Genomic DNA, 12,601 nt, shown 5'->3' with positions numbered 1-12,601 from the left:
CATGCATAAAATGTTAAATAAGCGAATACAGCAGCAGTTGGCTGGATTTACTTATTTCATATTTTGTGTGTGTTATGTTATTAAATGTATGTTATTAAATATGTTTCAAAAATAAAAAGTAAGCTGGATATAGGGGCAAGTGCCCATACTCGAGAGGCTGAGGAGGGAGGATCACTTGAGCCCAGGAGCTCAAGTCTAGCCTAGACAACATAGTAAGACCGCATTTCTAAAAAAATAAATAAAAATCAAAAGTAATAAAGGCTGAGATACAAATGTAAATAGATATGCTTTTATTTTCCTCCTACTCCCAGTGGGAAATCTCGCCCTGTGAGTGCACTTGCCCAGGCCTGAGACTGCCTGTGTGTGGGAACTTTCGTGTCTGACCTGCTGTAAAGGGCGAGCAGGTGTGTTTAAGGACGCAGACTCTGCGGCTGATTAATTGAGTTTGAATTCCAGCTTTCCCACTTACTAGCTGCATGACTTTGGGCATGTTATCCGGTAACTCACTCTGTGTTTCAGTTTCTCCACAAATTAAATGGAGATCTTAAAAGTAGTATCCAACTCAGGTTTTCAGTGAGCATTAAGGGGATTAAAATGTGTAAAGTGTTTGGGCCAGGGTCTGGGACCAGGGAGGTGGGCTGAGGTGTCAGCTGCCCCTGTGACCATCCTACTTGGCCTCTGGGGCTCAGTGCGGTGACCCACAGCCCACACTGACTGGCGCCCTTGCTTTCCTCTTCCAGGCCGGCGGAGGAGAGCCCGGCTTCGTTTCATCAAACAGTAAGTGTGTGACCTGGGCGTGGCCCTGGGTTCCTCAGCCCCAGCTGCAGCTTGCAGCCTCTATCTGCAGCAAGGAGCCAAAGTCAGACCTCATCTTCCAAAGATCATAGACTCGGCCAGGCATGGTAGCGCACACCTGTAGTCCCAGCTACTCAGGAGGCTGAAGCAGGAGGATCACTGGAGCCGAGGAGCTCAAGGCTACAGTGAGCTATGATGGTACCACTGCACTCCAGCCTGGGCAACAGAGCGAGACCCCATCTAAAAAAAAAGTCACACACTGTATAAATAGATGGGATGATAGAATTCAGGAACCAAAGAGATAACCTAAACAAACAAACAAACAAAAACCTGACCAATAACTTAAATGTATTTCAAGAACATTCTTAGCTCTCCTGAGGAGAGCAATCAGGCTTTGCATGCACAGAATACCACAGGGTGTCCCAAACTCATCCCATCTGTTATTTCATCCCACTTACTATTTCATCCCCCCTATTATTTCATCCCCTCGGTTCTGTGTGAGATAAGGGGTTATCACCCTCATTTTACAGATAAATGGAGAGACTACTGGAATCGGATTTGAAGACTAGCCTCTTCCACCAGCCATTGCTTTCCTTCCTTAGGAGCTGCCTTTGTCCCACCTGCCGCCCTCGACCCCATCTGGCAAGGAGTTGGCAGAGTCACATTACACTCTTGGGACCCACTGAGCTGAGAAAGCTCCTATACTTTCCCTGGGGTGGGCTGGGACCTTTAGTGGTGGCCATTTAACCACCACCTTTGCAAGTTGCTTTGCCCTGGTAGGGCAGTGACATTATGTACTTGGTCTTTCATGAGGCTGTTGGAAGCCATCATGGGCCGGGGGCAGCATTCCTGCATTTGATTTTTGTTCCTCAAAACAGAGACTGTTTCACATCTGCCTATCCAGTTAATTACATTTGCTCCTCAGAGCAACCCTCTCTATATAGAAATGTTTGGGGAAGCAAAAGTACACACCTCTAAATTGAAGAGAGCAACAGGGTCTCTTGCTCGAGAGCTCTGGCTTTAGGCGGAGACGGAGCTGGGTTTGAATCCCATCTGCCAGTCACCAACCATGTGACAGTCAGCGAGTCACTTTACCTCGGCAAGCTTCGGATTTCTCGTCTGTAAAATGAGCTAACAGTGCCAATCTCATGGTCAGTGTGAGGACACTCTGGGGTATTATCCTTAAAGCATGTGGCCGCAGGCCCCTGGAGTCAGAGCACAAACTCAAGTCACTTCAGTGACTTCAATTCTGCAAGTGCAACAACGGACAAACAAAATGTATTTTTAAATACTCTAAAATGGTACATAGCCACATACATTCATATATGATATGCTCTGCATTGTTGTACACATTCTATTTATATTGAGAGTTGCTTAAACATGCCTGCTGGATTTTGTGGGCAATTTTCAATGATATTTTAATTGTGTACAATTTTCACCTTGTGTATTGGATTTAGGAGCTGCCCCCTACCCAAGAGATAATAACTTGAGTATAGCTGTCTCAGGCCAGACCCCTAGAAAGTTCCATTCAAGGCTACGTGCAGTGGCTCACACCTGTAATCCCAGCACTTTGGGAGGCCGAGGCGGGCAGATCGCCTGAAGTCAGGAGTTTGAGACCAGCCTAGCCAACATGGTGAAACCCCATCTCTACTAAAAATACAAAAAATTAACTGGGCGTGGTGGCAGGCACCTGTAATCCCAGCTACTTGGGAGGCTGAGGCAAGAGAATCACTTGAACCCAGGAGGCGGAGGTTGCAATGAGAAGAGATCGCGCCATTCCGCTGCAGTCTGGGCAACGAGAGTGAAACTCTATCTCAAAAAGAGAAAGTTCCACTCAAAATCTCTCCCATGGTGACCTTTCATGTAAAATAAGCCCCTCTCTGGGTACTAACTGTGGTCTGGGTCTGTCCCCATCCCTTCATTTTAACTTGCTCCCCAGTGATCTGATGCCAGTTTTGCGGGGGCTGGATGCAGGACCTCATGCTTTTGCAAGCCCAGGATCAGCTTGAGGCAGGGAAGGGGCGCTGGGTGGTCATGGGGGCACCCTGAGCCCTCCTCACTCTCTTCATTTTAAACGGATACTCTTTTCTATTGTCTGGGTTTACACTTACCTGTAACATGTCATTTGAACAAAAGGGTTTGTGACTTTTCAAAAGTTTGAAAAGCACCTCTGGTTTTCCTCTCATGATCCAGGCGTGGAGGAAATAACCCCTGAGTTGCGATTTGAGGTCCTTGTTCCCCAGCCTCTAACTGTCCTTAGAAAATCATCCCATCCGCAGGGTAATTTCTTCTGGCCCCTTGATATAAATTTGTGATTCTCTTAGATTATCTTAGAGGTACTACAGGAAGTAACGCAATTCAAAGCCACGGTTCTTTGAGCTGCAATTTTGTTTTGTTTTGTTTGTTTTTTAGCCTTAACAATCTTTTTAGTGACTAACATGGGCCCTAGAAACATACTAACAAAAAACTCTCGGCCCCAGGCCACTTGGAGTAGAACTCTGCTTTCTCATTTGCCATTTGTCTCTGTTACAGGAAATTCAATATCGTTTGCCTGAAAATACGTGGTTTCACAACTTGCTGTTGTTTTCAGGTTTTACAAATGAGCAGAGAATACGGTTTTGGTGTCCTGCTACAAAAAGACATTGGTCAGTAACGAGCACGATGTGGAAAAAGGAGAGAGGGGACACATTCGACCCTGGAGAGTTCACTGGCTGCTGAAGCTGCCTGCTTTTCACTGCTGCAAGGCCTTTCTGTGTGTGACGTGCATGGGAGCAACTTGTTCGTGGGCCATCGGGAATACTAGGGAGAAGCCTTCGTTGCCCCCAGGGCACTTCACAGAGTGTGCTGGAGGACTGAGTAAGAAATGCCGCCCATGCCACCACTTCCAGCTCCTGTGCCTTCCCTGAGCTGGGACCTTTAGTGGTGGCTGTTTAGCCACCATCTTTGCAAGTTGCTTTGCCCTGGTAGGGCAGTAACATTGGGTCCTGGCTCTTTCATGGGGTGATGCTGGGCTGGCTCCCTCTTGGTCTTCCCAGGCTGGGGCTGACCTTCCTCACAGAGAGGCCAGGCGCAGGTTGGGAATGAAGCTTGCTGAGAGGGGCTGTCCAGTTCCCAGAAGCCATGTCAGTCTCTGAGGGCTTCCTTTGGGGCTGGGAACTTGCGGGTTTGAGGATAGGAGTTCACTTCGTCTTCCACTTGTCAGTTTCTCAGCTCCCATTTCTACTCTCCCGTGGCTTAATTCTTCTTTCATTTTCTGCTCTTTTTATACAAATGTCTTAGTTGTACAAATAAAGTCCCAGGTTAAAGATAACAAACGGCTCCTGTGGCATAAATGTGTAGAAGCCCATCTACAGCCAAGACATCAATGCTCAGTGGAACAGAAACCATAAGGATAAAATTTGTACATCCTCCTGTTACACCTTAGATCCTCATTTGCCCAACATTGTAGGTGTAGAGAGTCCTAGAGAGGCTAGGAAGTGCCCAGGGCACCCAGAGCCAGGCTTCAGGTGCCTCGGGCCTATCTCCCGGCCCACTCCCAAGCTGAACTAGCGCTTGTTCATTTCTACCGTGGGATGAACCCCAGGGATCCCTGGCCTCAAGTCAGGCACCAAAGAGACGGTAGGAGGCATGAGGGGTTCTGTCACATGTCCCTTCATTTTCTTATTGATTCTTGGCCTTAACTGTTGGACAAGGAAAAAGCAAGGAGAAAGTGCTGAGCAGGAGTGGAGAGTGGAGAGCAGGACTTCGTTCCTGGGTTTGAAAAAGTGCCTGAGTCCCATCTTAGCCGCCCCCTACCTGAGCTTTAGCAGCCTAGGAGCTATTGCACCATAAAACACTGCAACCTGAGGCTGCATTAACAGAAGTACCATGTCCAGGGCCAAGGAGAATCCCGCCTCATCTGCTTTTCCTGGCCAGCTCAAAGAAGGGCATTGACAAATCAGGTTATGTTCAGAGACCTGTGGCAGCCACAGAATGTAAGAAATGTTACAAAAAAAACAGGAAAGGAAAGACAACCTGGGGAGAGGGTAGTGTGGCCTTCTCCGGGCATCTGGGGTGCGGTCGCAGCAGCACGAGGTGTGGTGGGTGGAGTTAGAAGGGCATAGATGCAGTGTTATCGGAAGGAGGGCCTTGAGTGTAAGTTGTCCAGGTCCTTGGCATTTTGAACAAAGAACTGGACAAAACACACAAAGTCATAAAGGAATAAAAGCAGCAAAAGCAGGAATTTATTGAAGTGAGAAAGCGCTCCCCAGGGTGAAAGTGGGCCCTAAGCAGGTGGCCCATGGTCCCAATTGCAAGGTTTTCTGGGTTTTAAGTACCCTTTTGAGGTCCCTGTCGGCTACCCCTTATCTAGATGAAGGATTTGGTCCGTGGCTAATGAAAGGCTGAGGTGAATTGACGCCCTGTGTGGATGAAGGGATGGCTCGTGCTTGGCCTGGGGTCAATCTAGGGCAGTCTCCCTTTCCGTCTGAGATAAGGTGGAAGCGGGAGGGTTGTAGAGAGAGTAGCCTTTGATCCTTGGTTACTCAGTGTGGGGAGATGGGGTTTTTCCTTTTGGTTTACATTTAATTGGTCTTAGATGCCCTGCCCCCAGACCCAGGTGTTTTCCTTTTGATCCAGCTTTGAAAAATCAGCACAAATTGGCCTCAAGATTCCCTGCCCCCAGAACCTAGTCTCCTGCCTCAGCAGGAGGTGCTCAAAAGAAGCAAAAGCTCTGCCTATCAGCTCCGAGGACAAGGGACAGGCTGCCTTCCAAGGCTGAGGCGAGGGGTGAAAGAACTGGGGTCAGCTGGACCAGACTCCTCTAGGGTTCGTGTTTCAGGTGGGCTCCTCATCCGGGCCATCACAAATAAATAAGAGACTAAGGCCTGCAGTGCACGCGGTCTGCCCTCTTGAAGGCTCACACCCAGTGCGCAGCGGAAGTAAGAACAGGCCGCAAGGTCCCTTGTCCCACTGCAGGCTTTGAAATTTGACCGTCTCCCTGCTGCTGTCTTTGCAATTGCATGTACTTATTTGCAAGTTCTCATGGGGCTGGGCTGGGGGCAGGGGTGGTTGGCGCTCCTCTGTCAGTTTTCTGTGCAGCAGGCACCTGCCAAGGCGGGTTCAGCTCCGGCTGCCCAGGGAGCTAGAGCAGGCTAGGCTGCCAATGGCGGGGGCTGCGGTGAGAAGGTCTGCACCCAGCACCTGACTTTTGTTTTGAAGAAGGAACTGAGCTGCTACTACATTCTATAGGGCCGTTATGATGAAATATGCCCCCCAAACTCCATCCAGCTGTCTTTTGACTACCAATTCCACTGTTGGCATTTATCTAAAAGAAACACATCAAAAAGTGGTATGCACAAAGAAATATGCATCGGATTGTTCCTTCTAGCGCTGCTTACTAGATAAAAATGGGAAATAATCCAAATGTTCATCAAAAGGGACTGGTCAGATAAATTCAGATACAGTCTAATAAGGGAGTTTAGGCAGCTACTAAGGAATGAGCTAGATCCATATATGCTGATATCAAATGATGGTTATGGTAAATGCATGTATTTTTAAAACATCTGTATAGATTATTCTTAATACAATACATGGTGCAATATGTGGTCACTGTTAAAATTCAAGCACAGAAGAAAACAAGCAAAACAAATATATGTTGTTAGAAGTTAGGATACAGTTATCCTTAGTCCAGTGGTGGGTCATTAAGAGGGAGCATGAGGTTTGAAGGTGAGCGTTTCTGCTTCTCAATCTGGGAGTCACTTGCATGAGTGTGTTTCGTTAGAAAAAGCCATCAAGCTGTACACTAGGACATGTTGACTTTATAGCTATGGATATAGATGTAAATTCTACTTCAAGAAAGAGAGTTTTTTAAATCCAAGTACAGAACATTGTAGAAATGTGCAAACTTGGTATTTGGAAGTTTCTTCAGCCAGCACATGGGATGATAGCTCACGCCTGTAATCCCAGTACTTTGGGAGGCCCACACTGAATGATCACTTGAGCTCAGGAGTTTGAGACCTTGACTCTACAAGAAAATTTAAAAATTTTCCAGGGCACAGTGGTGCTTGCCTGTAGTCCCAGCTATTAGGGAGGATGAGGTGGGAGGATATCCTGAGCCCAGGAGTTTGAGACTGCAGTGAGCTGTGGTCATGCCACTGCACTCCAGCCTGGGCAACAGAGTGAGACCTTGTCTCAAAAATAAATTTTTTCTAAAAAAAGTTTCCTGTTTTTTTTTCTTCCCATATTTTTTAAAACATAAAATTGAAATCTCGCGAATATAATACATAACATAGAGAATATAGAAAATTAAATCTTCTAATATTGTTCTGCAGATTTGATCTTTCTTCTCTAATCATAAATCAAGGCCTCTGGGTATATTTGTTTGGATATGTACAGGAAAAGGTCTGTGAGGATTTACTCTCAGCTGTTAATGGCAGTTACTCTGGGGAATTTTCACTTCTGCTTTCTACAGTTCCTTGTGTGAATTTTTACATCATGTCTTACTTTTGTAGTTGGGGAAAAAGCAATGAAAAGTTTGGAAAAAAGAACCTCTGGCCATTGTTATAATAAGAAATTGGAATCAACACAACTATCCACCAATGAAAGATTTATTCATAAATTTTACAAATCGGAACCATGGAAATCACGGTGAGGCAGGTCTGAGGTGGCCAAACAGCACAGTCTGGGTCTTTACCAGCTGCAGACTTTGGGCAAGCTACATTTCCAATCGCATTTACTTGTCTGGAAGTTCATATGGGGCTAGGCTAGTGGTGGGGGTGGTCTGCACTCCAGCAACCTTAGGTGAGCCTGGGTTCTCTGCCCTGAAGGAGAACATCTATAGTGCTTTCCTTTCTGTGTTTTTCTGTGGACCTTAATGGGTCTGGGAGCAGCACTGCTGTTCCCCCCTCCCCCCATCCCCTTCCTCTCAGTGGGAAGTAGCCTGCAGGTGTGGAGCCCACCAGGGCCTGTTCAAAAGAAGAAGGGGGTCCTACACCACCCCATCCCTTTCATCCTTACTCCTCCCCGCCCCCGCCCCGCAGTTTGTGTCTCTACCTGTAGGAAGTGGGCAACTTGTTTTCAGAAAGTGATCCCCGACCCCGCGTGGGCTGCAACGCTGATCCGAATCTATCACCCAGTCAAAGGGAAAGACAGAAAGAGCCTTGTCTTCAGAGGCCTTCCAAGGTTGTGGAGGGCAAAAGATATTTCCTCTGTCGCTTCTTGGGAAACCTCCTTCAATGCGTCACTGACACTCCTGGGGCACCGTGAGTCACCGGTTCCTGGAGGCCTTCCAGTTGCATAACTCAGACAGAAGGAAACCATATTCCCCAGCCCCGCATCAGTTTGAGATTCACAGAAATATGCATGACACATGTGATTCCTGTAAAGCTGAAAGCAGAGGCACTGAAAAAGGCACTTACATCCTGCACAGTACTGTTGGCTCTCCTGGATCCTGTTTTTCCTGTTAGTTTACTGCCTTTCACATGCGAGTACCCTTTTAAGAGCTTTGCTTAGACTTCTAAATTTGAGAGGAAACCATGTCCATTCCTTTAGGTAATTTTGTTGTTGTTGTTTGAGACGGGGTCTTGCTCTGTCACCCAGGGTGGAGTGCAGTGGCGCACTCATGGCTTACTGCAACCTCTGTCTCCCGGGCTCAAGCGATCCTCCCACCTCGGCCTCCTGAGTACCTGGGACTATGGGCATGCACTACCACACCTGGCTAATTTTTTATATTTCTGGTGGAGATGGGGTTTCCCCATGTCGCCCAGGCTGGTCTTGAACTCCTGGGCTCAAGCAATCCGTCCGCCTTGGCCTCCCGAAGTGCTGGGATTACAGGAATGAGCCACAGCACCTGGCCTTTTCATGCATTTTTAATTGTAGACCATTTCCACTCCTGTGCCCGTTTATGACTGAAGTAATACCCACAACTCTACACTCAATTCTCCTCTTCCTTGGGGGGTGGGGTGTGTGTGTGTGTACAGTGCTCTGTTGCCCAGGCTAGTGTGCAGTGGCGCTGTCATGGCTCACTGCAACCTTGACCTCCCTGACTCAAGTGAGTAGCTGGGACTACAGGTGTGCACCAGCATGCCCACTTATTTTTTTATTTTTTTATTTTTAGTAGAGATGAGGCCTCGCTATGTTGCCTAGGCTGGTCCAAATTCCTGAGCTCAAGCGATCCTCCCACCTTAGCCTCCCAAAGTGTTGGGATTACAGGCGTGAGCCACCATGCCCAATTCCTTAAATTTCTTGATGCCAGTTCAAATCTATTTGGGGAAACTTCTGTGGGCTCAGCCAGCCCTGTGCTGGGACTAGGGGTGCAGCGTAGCCAGGATAGACATAGTTGGGTCCCCAGGGCTTGCAGTCTTGCTTAGAGCCTGTAGGCCTCAGTTCCCTCCCTACTAGCTCAGGGACAAGGCCTGTGGGGGTCCTCTGGTTCTTTCCTGCTACCTGTACAAGTCAGTCCTAAGCCTGAGGCCAGAATTGAAATGAATGAATGAACAAAGCAAAAGGCTCAGATAGAAGGTCCTTAGGCCCCCACAAGCTGGGAGCACAGCCCAGCACCTCCCCTGCTGGCTCCCCCGCCCACCCACCCACCTTTCTGTGCTCCTTAAGGCTGTGAGGACCACTCAGGATGTTTACTCTGCTAAGTACAATGGACAATCCCCTTAGAGAACCAAGGTCAACAACTCAGATCTCAATCAGGCACGTGTTTCAGGCACTAAAGATTTGGCTCAGAAGCTGTCCCTAACCCCACGGGCTTTCATTCTCGTGGCCAGGGGGACACAGGCCCAAGGCTGGCACTTGCATGGCTCTGAGAGTGAGTGGCCTCAGTGCCTCACTGGCTGCAGCCTCGTGCCAGCCCTGCACAGACCAGAGAAAGACCCAGGTGATGCCAACACAAGCAGAGGGCATGGATTGCCTTCTCAAAAAGGTTGTGTTTGTCTGGGAGTGGAGTTCACAGCCTCTCGCAGATTTTGTGGAGGTCTCTGCGGTTGGGTGAGGGCAAAGTTACGAGGGGAAGATGTGAGGTGGTGTTGGCGGAGGGGTGGAGGCCCCTCTTTCCCACACACCCCTCCCCAGCACCCCTGCAGCATCCTGAGAGCCTGAAGCTGCCTGCTGGGCCAGGCCTGCTATCTGGGCAAGACCAGGCCAGGTAAAAGGGAGGCCATGACTCCCACCCCTCCACCCTCTCCTCAGCCTCAGCCAAGTTTGGGGGACATGGGGAAGGGAGAGCAACAGTAAACGTGATCAGCACAAAAAGTGGGCCTGACTTCAGATCACGAAGGCTCTAGCTGGACCAGGGCAGAAGATGGAGCTTGGGTTGACCCCCTTCTATCCGAGTACCTACACTGTAGCCACACTGATGCTGCTGGTTTGGGAACAGGAAGGTAGGGCAGCTTCCACAAGACAAGCAGACTTTGGTTGAAGTTCTTTTGTGGGCCCTGCTCAAAGCCCACCTCCCTAGAAACTCGGAAAGCCACGTCGGGTGGTCTACCTTGTGGTGTAGGGGAAGAGGGAGGAGAGAAGAAAGGGTCACAGGGCTCAGACAAGAGCCAGTGCTCACTCTGGCAGTTCCATCTTCCTCCCTCAGGAAGTCCTCCAGCCCCACCCAGCACAGAAAAGAGCTTATCAATGGGAGACAGAGTAATACTGTCGAGTGTTTATCTGCGTAATTTCGGAGTGTGTCTGTGTGTGCTTGTGTGTGTGGTAGGCAATCAATTTGGTGGGGAGGGTGCAGGGGAACATTTGTCTTTTTTTCTTTTTTTTGAGACAGAATCTCGCTCTGTTGCCCAGGTTGGAGTGCAGTGGCATGATCTTGGCTCACTGCAACCTCCGCCTCCCGGGTTCAAGCGATTCTCCTGCCTCAGCCTCCTGAGTAGCTGGGATTACAGGCATGCACCATCATGCCTCCCTAATTTTTGTATTTGTTAGTAGAGATGGGGTTTCACCATGTTGGTCAGGCTGGTCTCGAACTCCTGACCTCATGATCCTCCCGCCTCGGCCTCTCAAAGTGCTGAGATTTCAGGCGTGAGCCACCGTGCCTGGCCTGGAACATTTGTCTTACACATTTTTTCCTAGACATTGTGACATACAAGGCTCTTCAATGGACAACTATCCCACATTTGAGCCTGGTCAGACGCTTCTGATGGTAACTCCAAACCTCCCCACCCTCTCCCCTGCACTGCTTTTAATATCCAAGCTCAGTTAAGACCTTTGTGTGTGTCTGCGTCTAAGAGAGGAAGGCTGATTCACATGTTCTCATTTCTTCTGCTATGACCTCTACACCAAAATCTTTTTCATAGCATGAGTTATGACCCTGACATGGTTAAGCATACATCTTCCAGAAAAATAATAATCTGTCATTTGCATACAAATGTCACTGAGTAAGTGAAAATGTAAAACAGCGATGCTGCTCACTGCGGAAAGCTTGGGGCCAAGGGCACGCAGGTGTTGCTGATCCTGTGATAAGCGCTGCAGCCTCATGGAAAACAGGGGGGCACCATCTAGTAGCGTTTAACGTGAATCAGGGACTGTCACTCAGCACTCCTGGGAATAGGTCCCCGGGAAAGTAGAAGCATCATTGCATCAGAATAATACACAAAGATGATTCTATCAAGATCGTTTGGGAAAAATAAAAATGGGAAACAATCCCAGGTTAATCAATAGGGAATCATTTAATAAGTTGCTGTCTATCTACACCCAAAAATATCATGTAGCCATCAAAAGAATGACTTAAAAAGAATGATTTGGCTGGGCACGGTGGCTCACACCTGTAATCCCAGCACTTTAGGAGGCCGAGGTGAGCAGATCGTGAGGTCAGGAGTTACAGACCAGCCTGGCCAATATGGTGAAACCCCATCTCTACTAAAAATACAAAAGTTAGTCAGGCATGGTGGCGGGTGCCTGTAATCCCAGATACTCAGGAGGCTGAGGCAGGAGAATCGCTTGAACTCAGGAGGTAGAGGTTGCAGTGTGCCGAGATTGTGCCATTGCACTCCAGCCTGGGCAACAGAGCAAGACTCGGGTCAAAAAAAAAAAAAAAAAAAAAAAGAATGGTTTGCCAGCCTGGGCAACAAAGCAAGACCCTGTCTCTACAAAAGAAATAGCCAGCCATGGTGGTACATGCCTACAGTCCCAGCTACTTCGAAGGCTGAGGTCGTAGGGTCACTTTAGTCCAGAAGTTTGAGGTTACAGCAAGCCACTGCATTCCAGCCTGGGCAACAGAGCAAGGCTCTGTCCCCACTGCCCCCCAAGAAAAGGAAGGAAGGAAAGAAGGAAGGAAGGAAGGAAGGAAGGAAAAAGGAAAGGAAAGGAGGAAGGAAGGAAGGAAGGAAAAGGAAGGAAGGGAGAAAGGAAGGAAAAGAAAAAGAGGGAGGAAGGGTGGAGGGGAAAGGGTGAGAGAGAGCAGGAGAGAGAGAGAAGAGGGAGGGAGAGGAGAGGAGAGGAGAGGAAAGGGCCAGGTGTGGTGCCTAACACCTGTAATTTCAGCACTTTCGGAGGCCAAGGCAGGCGATCACCTGAGGTCAGGAGCTTGAGACCAGCCTGGTCAACATGGCAAAATTCTGTCTCTACTAAAAATACAAAAATTAGCTGAGCATGGTGGTGTATGCCTGTAATCCCAGCTACTCGGGAGGCTGAGGCAGGAGAATCACTTGAACTCCGGAGGCAGAGGTTGTTGCAGTGAGCCGAGATTATGCCACTGCACTCTAGCCTGGGTGATAGAATGAGACTCCATCTCAAAAAAAAAAAAAAAAGATATATTAACTTGGAAAGACTGCCAGAGTGTACTATTAAGGAGGAAAAGCAGGATGCAGGGAAGTATTTAAAC

General features: G+C 48.4%; 1 protein-coding gene across 3 annotated transcripts in view; it reads left to right on the top strand.

Annotated features, from left to right (window-relative positions):
* The window catches only part of CD8B (CD8b molecule), a 47,342-nt gene that overhangs the window by 16,230 nt on the left and 18,511 nt on the right, over positions 1-12,601 (top strand). Inside the window, exons 5-6 of one of the 3 annotated variants that reach the window (XM_003908942.4) lie at positions 741-777; positions 3,386-4,105. The exons of 1 other annotated variant lie outside the window; for it this stretch is intronic. In XM_003908942.4, the coding sequence (XP_003908991.1) occupies positions 741-777; positions 3,386-3,398 (50 nt within the window). In that variant the 3' untranslated portion in view covers positions 3,399-4,105. Of the gene's footprint in view, positions 1-740; positions 778-3,385; positions 4,106-12,601 lie in introns of those variants that run through there. One more of the 3 variants, XM_009184607.4, reaches the window with a different exon arrangement.

Source organism: Papio anubis, chromosome 14 (assembly GCF_008728515.1).
Source record: "Papio anubis isolate 15944 chromosome 14, Panubis1.0, whole genome shotgun sequence".
In the NCBI taxonomy this organism is placed as follows: domain Eukaryota; kingdom Metazoa; phylum Chordata; class Mammalia; order Primates; family Cercopithecidae; genus Papio; species Papio anubis.
Note: the sequence above shows the minus strand (reverse complement) of the source record. Positions and strands in the feature narration are given on the sequence as shown.